This window comes from Trachurus japonicus, unplaced genomic scaffold, assembly GCF_045865225.1.
Source record: "Trachurus japonicus isolate A0001 unplaced genomic scaffold, Traja_1.0 AP030863.1".
Taxonomy (NCBI): domain Eukaryota; kingdom Metazoa; phylum Chordata; class Actinopteri; order Carangiformes; family Carangidae; genus Trachurus; species Trachurus japonicus.
Window position 1 is genome coordinate 1 of NW_028220996.1, and position 13384 is coordinate 13384.

The window sequence follows — 13384 nt, forward strand, 5'->3', positions numbered from 1 at the left end:
GCGGAAGCCGTTCGCACCATAGACGCAACCTCCTGCCCTGCTCCTGCCCATGCTCTGACAGTGACAGGTAGCAGCAGCAGCAGCAGCAGTAGTCAGAGCCGCCCAGAAAAGTAAACAGTCCGAGTGAAGCGGCAGGTCAATAGGTCAATACTCGGCCGTCAGCGGCTGTAACTAGGAGCAGGGCCGTGGTAGATGTTCTGGTTGTAGTGAGCTGGGAAGCGGTGGTAGCCGCGGATGCTAACCGCTAGTTAGCGTAGCGGTTAGCATCCGGTCAGCTAGCAGGGCTAGTACAGTAGCTCTGCTACTCTGCTGCATGGAGCTACACCTGAGCTCTGTCACTGGCTGGAGAGAAAACACAGACTCTCCACCCAGAAATGTCCCATGCACAACAAAACATCTGTGACTTGTCTCTTTTAAGTTGTTTTGTGAAGCACTTTGTAAACTTGTGTTTTTAAAGGTGCTATATAAATAAAGTTATTATTATTATTATAATATAGCAAAAGACCAAACTGCAGAGGTGCCACCACACAAGACTAGCCCATATGATTAAGCTGGATTTCATTTCTACCATTTATTTCCTCTAGACTGTACCTTTCAAATATGATTTATTGGTTTGCCCTGTAAAAATTAACCAAATATAGGCTACATCCCTCAAATTGATACAGAGAGTAAAGGAGAATGGTATTGAGGTAATAAACTTGATGTGGGAAGAAACTCTCATATCACAACTGTATCAAACATCATATCGAACCGAATCTCTTTGTAATTAAGTCATATCGTTATCAAATCGCATTTGAATCGCATCGTATCGTGAACAGGAGTGAATCGTATCGCATCGTATCGACAGGAGCTTCAGTGTATCGTTAATGTATCGTATCGGTGGCAGCGTATCGAGATGCGTATCGAATCGGCCTCAGTGGTGGAGATATACAACCCTAGAACCTACTGCTATGACTATAGCGATTATGGCAATGGGCCAATTTGCCAAAATGTTGAACTATCCTTTAAGTCTATTCAATTATACAGTACGACTACTTCATATTTACAGTAGCCTATGTGACCACAGAGTTGAGAAAGGCTTTAACTAATTCCAGCAAATTGTGGCTTGTGCACAAGAAAAATGTCCCAGTGATTTTGAGGGATTTACTTCAAAGCCTGACAAAACTAAAGCTGTATCAGAAACATCTGGATGTAATGCCTTTATCTAAGTTAATATCTTGCCAGTAGTAGGTCTGGATATGATTGATGCATCACTGAGTGTCTGGACTGTGATTCTGTCAGCCCCTTGGAAGACGTAGGGCCGTAACGTCTGGCACTCACATCGATGCTGACTTCCTGTTCGTCCATATCCATCAGAAAGATCCTCATGATGTCATCAGAGGGCCCCTGCAGTATGCGCTCCCACAGTGGCTGGTCTCTGTTACTGAGCTTCCTTTTCTCTGGACAAAACACACAACATCAGTGTTGCATTTTGTTTTTTTCTGACTTTGGCTAATGATTCCATTCCCTGCCTAACTCGAGACAAACCATACCTCCGCTCTGGTGAACACAGTACAGAGCAAACTCCTGGGGGTCGTTCTCTATCTGCAGGATGAAGAACAGATTCAATCTGTTACTGATTTTTATGCTTGTTGTACAACTCTGTGATTTCTCATTGTTTTTTTTATTGTGAATGCAGAAAATCTCACCTTGAACTTGTTTAGTAACTGTTCAATGACCTGGTTTGTTGTCATCTCGCTGGAGATACGAACTTTAGTCGGAGTACCGAAGGATGGTGTGAAGATAGACGTCTGGAGGAAACAAATACTGGTGAGCTGTGGTGCTTAAAGAGTAAGGTAAATTAATTGAATGGAAGGTTTGAATATAATGATAAAAGAGAGTCTACCTTATAGTTATAGAAGTGTCCGTTGATAGAAAAGCGATGTTGTCTTTCTTTCTCTCTTTGTGCCGCCGACTTCGCCCTACCCCTCCTCCTCTTGACCAATGAGGCGTCGCTCATACAGCGAAACAGGTTTGACTCCGCCTCCAGCTCGGGGTTCTTCTGCCTCACAGGACGCAGGGTGGTGCTCTCATAAATAACAGGGCCTTTGGAGCAATATCATAATAGTGATATCAAGAATGAGGTGAGATCACAATTCATGTATTAACTTTATATCAGGATTTTATTAATTACTCTCTTGGGACGATCTAGATAAATCAAGATTCAAGAGTGTTTATTGTCATTTGCACAGTAGGAAACATGTTTCCATGACAATCAAAGGATAATTTCCGTTTTTTACAACCTGGGCCTTATTTCTAGCATAAAATACGATCATTTACTCACCCAGACAACTTTGGTGTCATTTGGAGTCGTTTTGACGAAATTAGCCCCAGTGGAGCGGCGCGTACTGTACAGTATATCCGTATTAATGCGAGAACACGGGGCACGCAATGCAGCCTCTAAATAACACATTATCCGCCGCAAAACTCGTTCATTTCACCAATATGACTCCAAACGACTCCACATGACACCAAAGTTGTCTGGGTGAGTACATGATCGTATTTTATGCTAGAAATAAGGTCCATGTTGTAAAAAAAACGGAAATTATCCTTAAATTCTTTCTTTGGTGTCCACATCAAAAATGCCAGCATAAGAGATATATAAAACTAAGTATAAAAAAAGAAAGACAATTAAAGATCAACAATATATCTACTACTAGTACTACTAATAATAATAATACAAAAAAAAACTAAACGCTAAACACAGATGGAAGTTGTTTCAATGTGATGAAAAAGATAGAACTCTTAGGGGAAAACTACTATGGAGATATGAAAGGAAAATAAAAACAACCTGGTGGATGATTGTTGACCGCTGTTTCCTGTGGTGTCTCAGACATCTCATCGATCTGGTGAAGATCAACATATTCTCCCCATCGCGTCATACCCCTGCAAAGAGAAACCAGAGAATCACTCAGCAACATGGAGTAATTAAGCATAACATACAAATATCATTAGTGATAGAAGAGTGATTCACTCAGGTGTTGTTCTGTTTTAAAAGCAATGGAAAAATACACTGCAGATGATCATCTGTGGCACTTGAGGATCTTCTCTTGCTCAAGTAGCAGTTAGTGGTTACTCACATGTGAGCATGAGCCTTCAATACACGAAACAAGTGGTTACTAAACCGCTGTGTCTGTCTCAAGCTCATACTTAAGTTAATGTCTGACAAGGTAAAGGAAACACAAAAATATCCATCGTTTATTGACCAATTCTGTAGCAATGAAATAACAAAACGATAAAAGAAAAACTGCCACACGAGCAAACTACAATACATTACCCATCATTAAATAGTTTCACTGTCACTAGTTTAGTCTAAATGAAATGTAAAATTACACCCAGACAGGTGTGCAATTCTTTAATGCTGAAATCCTGCAGCAAAAAAAGTGGCTAAAGTGTATCTGAATAAAACACAGGACTTATTAAAACAAAACAGATTTATCTTCAGATGTTTGTGTTGCTCAATTCAGACTCTCTTGCCACATTATAAGCTGTGTTTTTATTTTGTAATGATGCAAAAAAAAAAAAAAAGCTGAAACCAACCTCTTGTCCTCCAGTGGGCTGACTGGACTGGTGGGGTCAGGTGAGACCAGAGGAGCAAAGGGAAGCATCTGTTTGTCGTCTTGTATTTTCAGCCTGATGGGTCTCCTCACTCCCCAGGAGATGTTCAGGAAGCCCTCCACCACCACCTCTCCCCCACCTCCCTGTTACACACACAGATGCATACACACCTGTATGCTGTATGAGTATAATCATACATTCATTCAGAATACCACGCTATGACCAAGATTAATATAGTAACTGGTTAATATCTAGTTTAGACAGATGTTTATATCTTCCCTGAATTAACCAGTATGTTCACCTATACTCAATTCAGTTCAGTTCAATTCAATTCAATTCAATTCAATTCAATAACCAGGCAAACTGGAAGAAAATAAGAATTCATGTAAAACTACATAGAAATGTAAACATTTTATAACCCCACCTGAGAGTAACTGAGGTGCAGCTGAGTCTGGTCCTTCAGGAAGCAGTTGTAGGTGTTCAGCAATGAGATAAACTCTGCTCTAAAATGAACACAACAGCAATGAATGACAAAATATACAGAACAGCTGCAAAAAAACTGTTATGTTCCTGAAGACCTACTTGTATTCCATCTATAGTTGAGTTGCAATTAAATAAGCAAAATGAAATGACAATCAGTTTCCATTTTGTTTTTTTCTTTCTTTTTGCTAGCATAAACACTCTGCACTTGCAACACTCAGCCATTGCTGCATTTTAAAACACATGTAGCCCTGTCTATATTAAAACCCTTGATGATAAATATGTTCTGTTCATGAGTTAATTTCATTACAATGTATTTATTTGTCGTTTAAAAAGTACAGAAAGGCCATGTAAGTTCATATTATATACAAAAGGTTAAAATAATAACAATGGTTGATATTATATAATGTAAATCATTTATTTTGGTTGACTCCAGTGTATAGGTATCTGACCTATTCGTCATATCCTCATTCTACCTGTCAGTCTGCTGGGTTGCTATGGTTGTGGGGCACGAGCGTCCTATCAGGCAAGCTAAGGGGGTGGGACACCTGGGGACATACGGAAAACAACAGAGAGAGACGAGACGCACATGAGGTGACAACGTTTACATGCAATGTAGCATGAGCTACAGTACGAGTGTTTCCTTCGATTCCAGTGTTAAATGCAGAGTTTACCAGCGGAACAGGGTCATACTGATGCGTACTGAAGGTAAATGTTATGTTTGTGGTAATACGGACTGTTTTACTACTGTTGTGACTATGAATGCTAACCGTGATGAGCGAGTGGCTTGTGCTAACATGCTATCAGTGATGTTGAATGTAGTAGCCTCACGTTACTTGCTGTGTTTAGTGTGTGTTACTATAGTATGTTATGTGAACTCGGAATGAGCTCGCGAATATGCACAGAAACTATGAATATGAGTGATTTAGAGCCGTGTGTGTATGCTCGTCAGAGATCCAGACCAGGACAACACATCTTGGACCTTTTTCGTGTATCCTCGACGCGAGCGGCGGCTAGTGGCCGAGTGAGTGACCAGTGAGCAGTCCCCGGATTCTCCTTTCCTCTCTCCCTTTTCATTCATTCCCCCACATTCATCCCCTCATCCTCATTCCCAACCAAACCCATACAAACTGACTGAGGACAGACTGTGAGTACGAACAATCACAAATACACCGGATTAACTCATTACATTTTATTTTGCTTGCTTAAGTGAAGTGGTCACAAGGTTTGAGACCCACCGATCACAAGCAACGACTCAGGCCTGCATCGTTTGTTTTTTTTGGGTTGTGTGCACACAATTGTTATAAATGTGAGATTTGAAAGTGCGTTGCATTCAGGGAATAATAAGTGACACTGATATTGAGAGTTTGTGTAAGAAAGATATTGTTTACCTGTGTTGCTGTGAAATAATTTGCTGTGTCAATACTTCATTGATATAAAGAGACAAGTTACACTTGAAGAAAGTTGTTTATTCTTAGTGGGATTTTACATTTTATTTAGTTTCAAGTTCTGCTAAGTGGAGGCACCAAATCTTTATTTACTTACCTTTTATCAGTACAGGTTAATACGGCACCAAACACCAAAACCTAAGAACCCAGAGCCCGCCCTAATATTAAAGGTGATTCCAAATAAATAGTTTCTCAGTTCATAGGGCAGGGTGCTACATAAATGGAGGCACCGCTGGGATATTTATAATTTTTATTTTCCCAGAATTGATTTCTTTGTAAAGTAAATGACAAATTTTCCCTGAACTGTTTTAATTTGTAAAGCAATTTTTTTCAAGTAGTGCACAGTGCAGTAAACCCAAACAGCTACCAACATGAGTCAATCCGCCCAACTTGAGTTAAGTAACTGGTGCAGAGGGGAGGGAATATCTGTAAAACATGCCCTTATGTTGTATGGTGTATCAGAAGAGGAAGACATTTCAGTCATAGAGGAAGCAGTGGAAACTATCAAAATACTGGGCAAAGTTAGAGTGAGAGGAAAAATGTTTGACGCTAAGACCCAAACTGTCACTGTTTTGTGTGAGTCTAGGGAAGAAATAGACCCGACCAAGGTCCCACTAGAACTTAACTCACCCACAGAAAGTGTTAGTTGGACAATAGCAATAGCTCAACCTCAAACAGACGATACAGACAACTTCTCAGAGAAATTAGCTCAGTTTCTCCAAGATGAAGGAAAAACAATGGATGACATCCCAACAGTAAAACCTAGTGGTAGTGAATGGACCAATAATCCTGAATCCATAATTCGTGCTGTTGGTGAAGTATTGAGGCAAAGCCCCAAGTCCAGTGAGAGTAACAACTATCGTCGTCTCAGAACCTTTTCAGGTATCAGCCCCACTCCACTCGGCGAGGAGAGCTTGGACAGCTGGCTGGATCAGGCAAGGTTCATGGCTGAAGAGTACGAGTGCTCGGAAAAAGAGAAAAAACGAAGGATTGTCGAAAGTCTTAAAGGACCAGCCATGGAGATCATCCAAGCCGTTCGGTGGTCAAATCCTGATGCTAGTGGTATGGAGTACATACAGGCTATAGATAATACCTTTGGAAGTACTGAGTCAGGAGAAGACCTTTACTTATCCTTTAAGTCTCTTTACCAGAAGCCAAATGAACGATTATCTGAGTTCTTGCGCAGACTAGAAAAATCCCTCAGTAAAGTCATTCGCAGAGGTGGTCTGCCAGGTAACGCAGGTAACCGAGCTAGACTTGATCAGCTAATTAAAGGTGCAGTTGAGTCTGATCTCATGTTGATTCAGCTTAATCTGAGAGATAAGAGAGACAACCCACCAACATTTCTAGATCTGCTGAAAGAGATTAGAGAAGCAGAAGATCTTGAAGCTGCTAGGCGTGGTCTCAGGAAGCCTGCACCCCGTCAACATGTACATGTAACACAAGCAGAGAAAGGAACAGAGTTAGATGTGCATCATGAAACTCAACTCAGAGCAGAGATTGCAGAGTTAAAAGCTAAACTGAAGGAACAAAGAAATACACTGTCTCAGTCAGCCAGTGAGAGTTACACAAAAAGGTCCAAGGAGGAAAGTAACATTAAAAGTCAACCTAACCAGGAAATACAGTCACTGAGAGCAGAAGTAAACAGTCTTAAAGAACAGTTAAGAGTCATGTCAGTGCAGTCTACTCACTACTCAAAGGGAAAACGAGAGTATGACAGAACCAAAGTGCCCTTGAACCCAAGAGCTGCTCCCTTTAAAGTTCAGCCTAAAGAAGAGTTTACTGGTTTCTTCTGTTACAAATGTGGAGAAGATGGGCACGTAGCAACTAAATGCACCGCTCCAGAGAACTCCTCAAAAGTGATTAGAAAGCTCATACGCCAAGTCCGTGGAAGCCCAACAGAGCCAAAAGAGAGCTCTAAAAGCCCTGACAATGGCATTGCCAGAGTGAACAAAATGGAAGTTCCTAAAACAGATTCTGACCTACCAGAAGGACTCGTTGGCCCATCATCTGTCTGTACCATTAAAGTCAATGATCTTACCTGTGATGCTCTTATGGATTCTGGATCAAACGTAACCATCATTTTTGGAGGATGGTATGACAAGCATCTGTCACATGTCCCCATACAGCCAATCTCCCGACTAGCCATCTGGGGTCTTGCTGATTCTGAATACCCCTACAGAGGTTATGTGGTGACGGAGATGGAGTTTCCAGAAGAAATGTCAGGAGTTAAAGGCCCTGTCACAGTCCTTGCCCTTGTATGTCCAGAGCCTCAGCATGGACAGCAGGCACCTGTCATAGTAGGTACAAATGCTTTTTTGTTTCACAGACTGTGGGACATTGCAAAAGAAACAGGCAGCCAACACAAAGTACATTCAATGAGACTTCAGGCCGTGTATAAACAGATACAGTCTCAGGAAAACTTACCTCAGAGAACAGCGGAGGAAGAAACCATCGGACAAGTGAAATGGCATGGTCCAGGTCCACTCCTCATAGCTCCTGGAGAGAAAGTGTACGCTATCTGTAAAGTGGAGAAACAGTCAGTGTCAGGTAATAACATCATTCTTATTGACAATCCAGTTAATCAACAGCTTCCTGCTGGAGTTATGATACAACCAGGAGTACTCCCTGACACCAGCATTGATGCAAATCACTTTACAGTACTGCTACATAATGAGACTCAGAAACCTACCTCCATCCAGGTTGGCACAGTCCTCGCAGAAATGTATGCTGTAGATACTGTTGTCCCCCATGTTCCTCAGATACTGTTTCTGATCCTCTTGACCCAGAGCTCTTTGACTTCGGAAATTCACCTGTTCCAGAGAACTGGAAGGAAAGACTCCGCCAGGAACTCGCGGCAAGACGAGATGTTTCTCCGTCCATGAATGGGATGTGGGATTGGCCGCTGGAGTAGAACATCAAATCCGGTTGAGTGACACGACCCCTTTCAGAGAGAGATCCCGCCGTTTAGCTCCAGCTGACGTCGATGATGTAAGGCGACACATACAGCAGCTGCTCGCGGCAGGTATTGTGAAAGAATCACGGTCCCCTTATGCATCGCCCATAGTGGTGGTGCGTAAGAAAAATGGCTCCATCCGAATGTGCGTTGATTATCGCACGCTCAATCGTCGGACGATACCGGACCAATACACGACACCCCGTATTGACGACGCATTGGACTGTTTAACTGGCAGTAAGTGGTTTTCGGTATTGGATCTCCGCAGTGGATACTACCAAATCGCTATGAGCGAACAAGATAAAGAGAAGACAGCATTTATCTGTCCGGTCGGCTTTTACCAATTTGAAAGGATGCCACAAGGCATAACTGGCGCACCAGCCACCTTTCAACGACTCATGGAGAAGGCAGTCGGTGATATGCATCTCCTACAGGTCATAGTTTATCTGGATGATATTATTGTCTTCGGGAAAACCCTGGAAGAGCACGAACATCGCCTTCTAAAAGTCCTTGACCGTCTGCAGGAGGTCGGACTCAAAGTGTCGTTGGACAAATGCCAATTCTGTCAACCCAAAGTCAAATATGTAGGGCACATTGTGTCTGAAACAGGGATCGCCACAGACCCAGAAAAAGTCGAAGTGGTGAAACACTGGAAAGAACCAACTGACCTCAAGAGCCTCAGGTCATTCCTCGGTTTCTGTGGCTACTATCGTAGATTCATCGCCAATTACTCCCATATTGTGCGTTCCACTTACCGAGCTCACCAAAGGGTATCCCCCTACTCAGAAAGGGAGGAAAACACAATTCACAGATTCAACAAAGACATACTTAAAGACATCTGAACCATTTGGAGAAAGATGGGATCAGTCGTGCGGAGACGCCTTTAAGAAGGTCATTGACTGTCTCATTAATGCCCCGGTACTGGCTTTCGCCGACCCTGAAAAGCCATACATTTTACACATTGATGCTAGCACAAGCGGGCTAGGTGCAGTGTTAAATCAGGAACACCCAGGCGGCCTTAGGCCCGTGGCTTTCGCGAGCCGGAAACTCAGTCAGTCAGAGCAGCGCTACCCTGCACACCAGCTAGAGTTTTTAGCGTTAAAGTGGTCAGTAGTCGACAAGTTTCATGACTACTTATACGGAGCACAGTTCACAGTGAGGACTGACAATAACCCCCTCACTTATGTACTCACGTCAGCCCGTTTGAACGCTACAGGACATCGCTGGCTAGCAGCTTTAGCCACTTATGACTTCACAATCCAGTACAGGCCAGGACGTCAAAATGTAGATGCTGATCTGTTATCCAGGCAGTACGCCACTGAAATCCAAAAAGATTGGACAATCATTCCACCATCAGGCATCAAAGCTCTCTGTAAATGGGCCCATGCCACAGAAAGCTCAGGTATACCATCCAGGCTTGTAGACCAGCTTGGTGTCTCTCCCGAAGTTATTCCTGAGGTGTATGTTTGCTCAGTCAGTCTTAGTGGAAACACCATTGACCAGCTTAGTTCAAGAGAGCTCCAGATTGCTCAGGAGTTAGATCCAGTCATTGGTCCTGTAAAAGCAGCCCTGGAAGCTGGTACAGTTCCAGTTCACACCAAAAATGATCCACCTGATGTAGCTTTGATATGTCGAGAAGCCCCTAAGTTACAACTTAGAGAGGGTTTATTGTACAGAGTCAGACAAACAGTCACAGGTAAAGAGACAAGACAGTTAGTCTTACCTGAGAGGTTTCGAATCACAGTCTTAAAGTCTCTTCATGATGAATGTGGACATCTAGGAGTTGAGAAGACATTGGAACTTGTCAAAGATAGGTTTTATTGGCCACATATGCCTATTGAAGTGGAGCAATATATCAAAACATGCGGAAGATGCATTTCAAGAAAGACGCTTCCTCAGCGCTCAGCCACGCTGAACCAGATCACTAGTACAGGCCCATTGGATCTCGTTTGCATAGATTTCTTGCAGATAGAACCTGACAGCAAAGGGATAGCCAACGTGTTAGTCGTTACCGACCATTTCACACGGTACGCTCAGGCCTTTCCTACTAGAGATCAAAAGTCCATGACCGTTGCTAAAGTACTATGGGAGAAGTACTTTGTTCATTATGGTCTCCCAGCCCGGATCCATTCGGACCAGGGGAGAGACTTCGAGAGTAAAGTCATAAAACAGCTTCTCTCTAGTCTAGGAATCAGAAAGTCGCGCACCTCTCCTTATCATCCCCAGGGTGATGCCCAACCTGAGCGATTCAACCGCACCCTTTTGTCAATGCTGGGCACCCTGCAGAACGAAAAGAAGCACAAATGGAGTCAACACATTAGTCAGTTAGTACACGCATATAACTGTACTAAAAATGACGCCACAGGATATTCTCCGTATTTTCTTATGTTCGGCAGGGAGGCGCGACTGCCTGTGGATATTTGTTTCAACACCTGTCTCAACGGAGAGCATGAACCTGACCATCTTCAGTATGTCAACAAGTTGAAACAGGACTTAAAGAAAGCCTACAAACTCGCCACCGAGGCAGCTGACAAGAGTCACTTGAGGAACAAGTCTCAGTACGATCGCCGTGTTCGAGGTCAGCCATTGGCCGAAGGAGACAGAGTCCTGTTGAGAAACCTTGGTCTTACTGGGAAGCATAAACTTCAAGACAGATGGAAGTCCAATCCTTATGTCATTGTCAGACAGTTACCCAACTTACCTGTCTATGAAGTTAAACCAGAGTGTGGATCCGGAAGTGTCAAAACTCTTCACAGAGACCATCTCCTGCCAATCGGTTACCTGGTAAGGATATCAGATCCCTCAGCTCAAACAACAAAACACACGGAACCGTCTGTCACAAGGTCACAGAACAAAAGGAGGAGTCGGAGGCATCGCCTGCATGAGTCTGCAGATAGTGGTCCTTCTGATTCAGGATCTGAGGTTGATGAGATACCAGGATATCCATCCTTTGACATTGATGAAGTTGAGAGACATGTCTTGTCTACTTACCGTCAATCAAAGCAGATCCCTAAAGCCACAGAGGAAAACATGGACGTGACAAGAAGTGGTGAAAGTGACGCAGACTTACCTGAACAAAGTGACGCAGACTTACCTGAACAAAGTGACGCAGACTTACCTGAACAAAGTGACACAGACTTACCTGACGAGAAGTCATCTGATGAGTCAGAACCTGAAAACGCAGGAAATGAGACAAAGACAGAACAAGAACAAACCTCATCTAGTAAAAGAGATGCTAGAAACAAAGATAGCTCGAATGCTAGACATTCACAAAGACAAAACAAACCAGTCATTCGTTTGACTTATGACAAACCTGGCCATTCCATGGATGAACCAGTAACTATTGTACATCATGGTATGGTCATTCAGCTAAACCTGAATCCACAAACTACTGCAGCAGATAGAGGTCCTACACCTGCAAGAAAAGCCCCACTCAGGAAACATAGGATTAGATGAGGACATCTAATGGTTTAGAAGGGGGAGGGTGTAGCCCTGTCTATATTAAAAACCCTTGATGATAAATATGTTCTGTTCATGAGTTAATTTCATTACAATGTATTTATTTGTCGTTTAAAAAGTACAGAAAGGCCATGTAAGTTCATATTATATACAAAAGGTTAAAATAATAACAATGGTTGATATTATATAATGTAAATCATTTATTTTGGTTGACTCCAGTGTATAGGTATCTGACCTATTCGTCATATCCTCATTCTACCTGTCAGTCTGCTGGGTTGCTATGGTTGTGGGGCACGAGCGTCCTATCAGGCAAGCTAAGGGGGTGGGACACCTGGGACATACGGAAAACAACAGAGAGAGACGAGACGCACATGAGGTGACAACGTTTACATGCAATGTAGCATGAGCTACAGTACGAGTGTTTCCTTCGATTCCAGTGTTAAATGCAGAGTTTACCAGCGGAACAGGGTCATACTGATGCGTACTGAAGGTAAATGTTATGTTTGTGGTAATACGGACTGTTTTACTACTGTTGTGACTATGAATGCTAACCGTGATGAGCGAGTGGCTTGTGCTAACATGCTATCAGTGATGTTGAATGTAGTAGCCTCACGTTACTTGCTGTGTTTAATGTGTGTTACTATAGTATGTTATGTGAACTCGGAATGAGCTCGCGAATATGCACAGAAACTATGAATATGAGTGATTTAGAGCCGTGTGTGTATGCTCGTCAGAGATCCAGACCAGGACAACACATCTTGGACCTTTTTCGTGTATCCTCGACGCGAGCGGCGGCTAGTGGCCGAGTGAGTGACCAGTGAGCAGTCCCCGGATTCTCCTTTTCTCTCTCCCTTTTCATTCATTCCCCCACATTCATCCCCTCATCCTCATTCCCAACCAAACCCATACAAACTGACTGAGGACAGACTGTGAGTACGAACAATCACAAATACACCGGATTAACTCATTACATTTTATTTTGCTTGCTTAAGTGAAGTGGTCACAAGGTTTGAGACCCCACCGATCACAAGCAACGACTCAGGCCTGCATCGTTTGTTTTTTTTGGGTTGTGTGCACACAATTGTTATAAATGTGAGATTTGAAAGTGCGTTGCATTCAGGGAATAATAAGTGACACTGATATTGAGAGTTTGTGTAAGAAAGATATTGTTTACCTGTGTTGCTGTGAAATACTTTGCTGTGTCAATACTTCATTGATATAAAGAGACAAGTTACACTTGAAGAAAGTTGTTTATTCTTAGTGGATTTACATTTTATTTAGTTTCAAGTTCTGCTAAGTGGAGGCACCAAATCTTTATTTACTTACCTTTATCAGTACAGGTTAATACGGCACCAAACACCAAAACCTAAGAACCCAGAGCCCGCCCTAATATTAAAGGTGATTCCAAATAAATAGTTTCTCAGTTCATAGGGCAGGGTGCTAC

The 13384-nt window shown here is 42.7% G+C and overlaps 1 protein-coding gene across 1 annotated transcript; it reads right to left on the reverse strand.

Annotated features, from left to right (window-relative positions):
- Positions 1 to 1192: 1192 nt before the first annotated feature.
- Positions 1193 to 4126, reverse strand: LOC146959937 (ras association domain-containing protein 6-like). Its single transcript, XM_085772769.1, has 7 exons — positions 4022 to 4126; positions 3580 to 3740; positions 2831 to 2925; positions 1886 to 2085; positions 1689 to 1790; positions 1533 to 1584; positions 1193 to 1439 (listed from the first exon to the last, which is right to left on the reverse strand). The coding sequence occupies exons 2-7, from the start codon at positions 3645 to 3647 to the stop codon at positions 1210 to 1212; spliced, it is 747 nt and encodes a 248-aa protein (XP_085628895.1). The 5' UTR covers positions 3648 to 3740; positions 4022 to 4126; the 3' UTR covers positions 1193 to 1209.
- Between the last annotated feature and the right edge of the window lie 9258 nt (positions 4127 to 13384).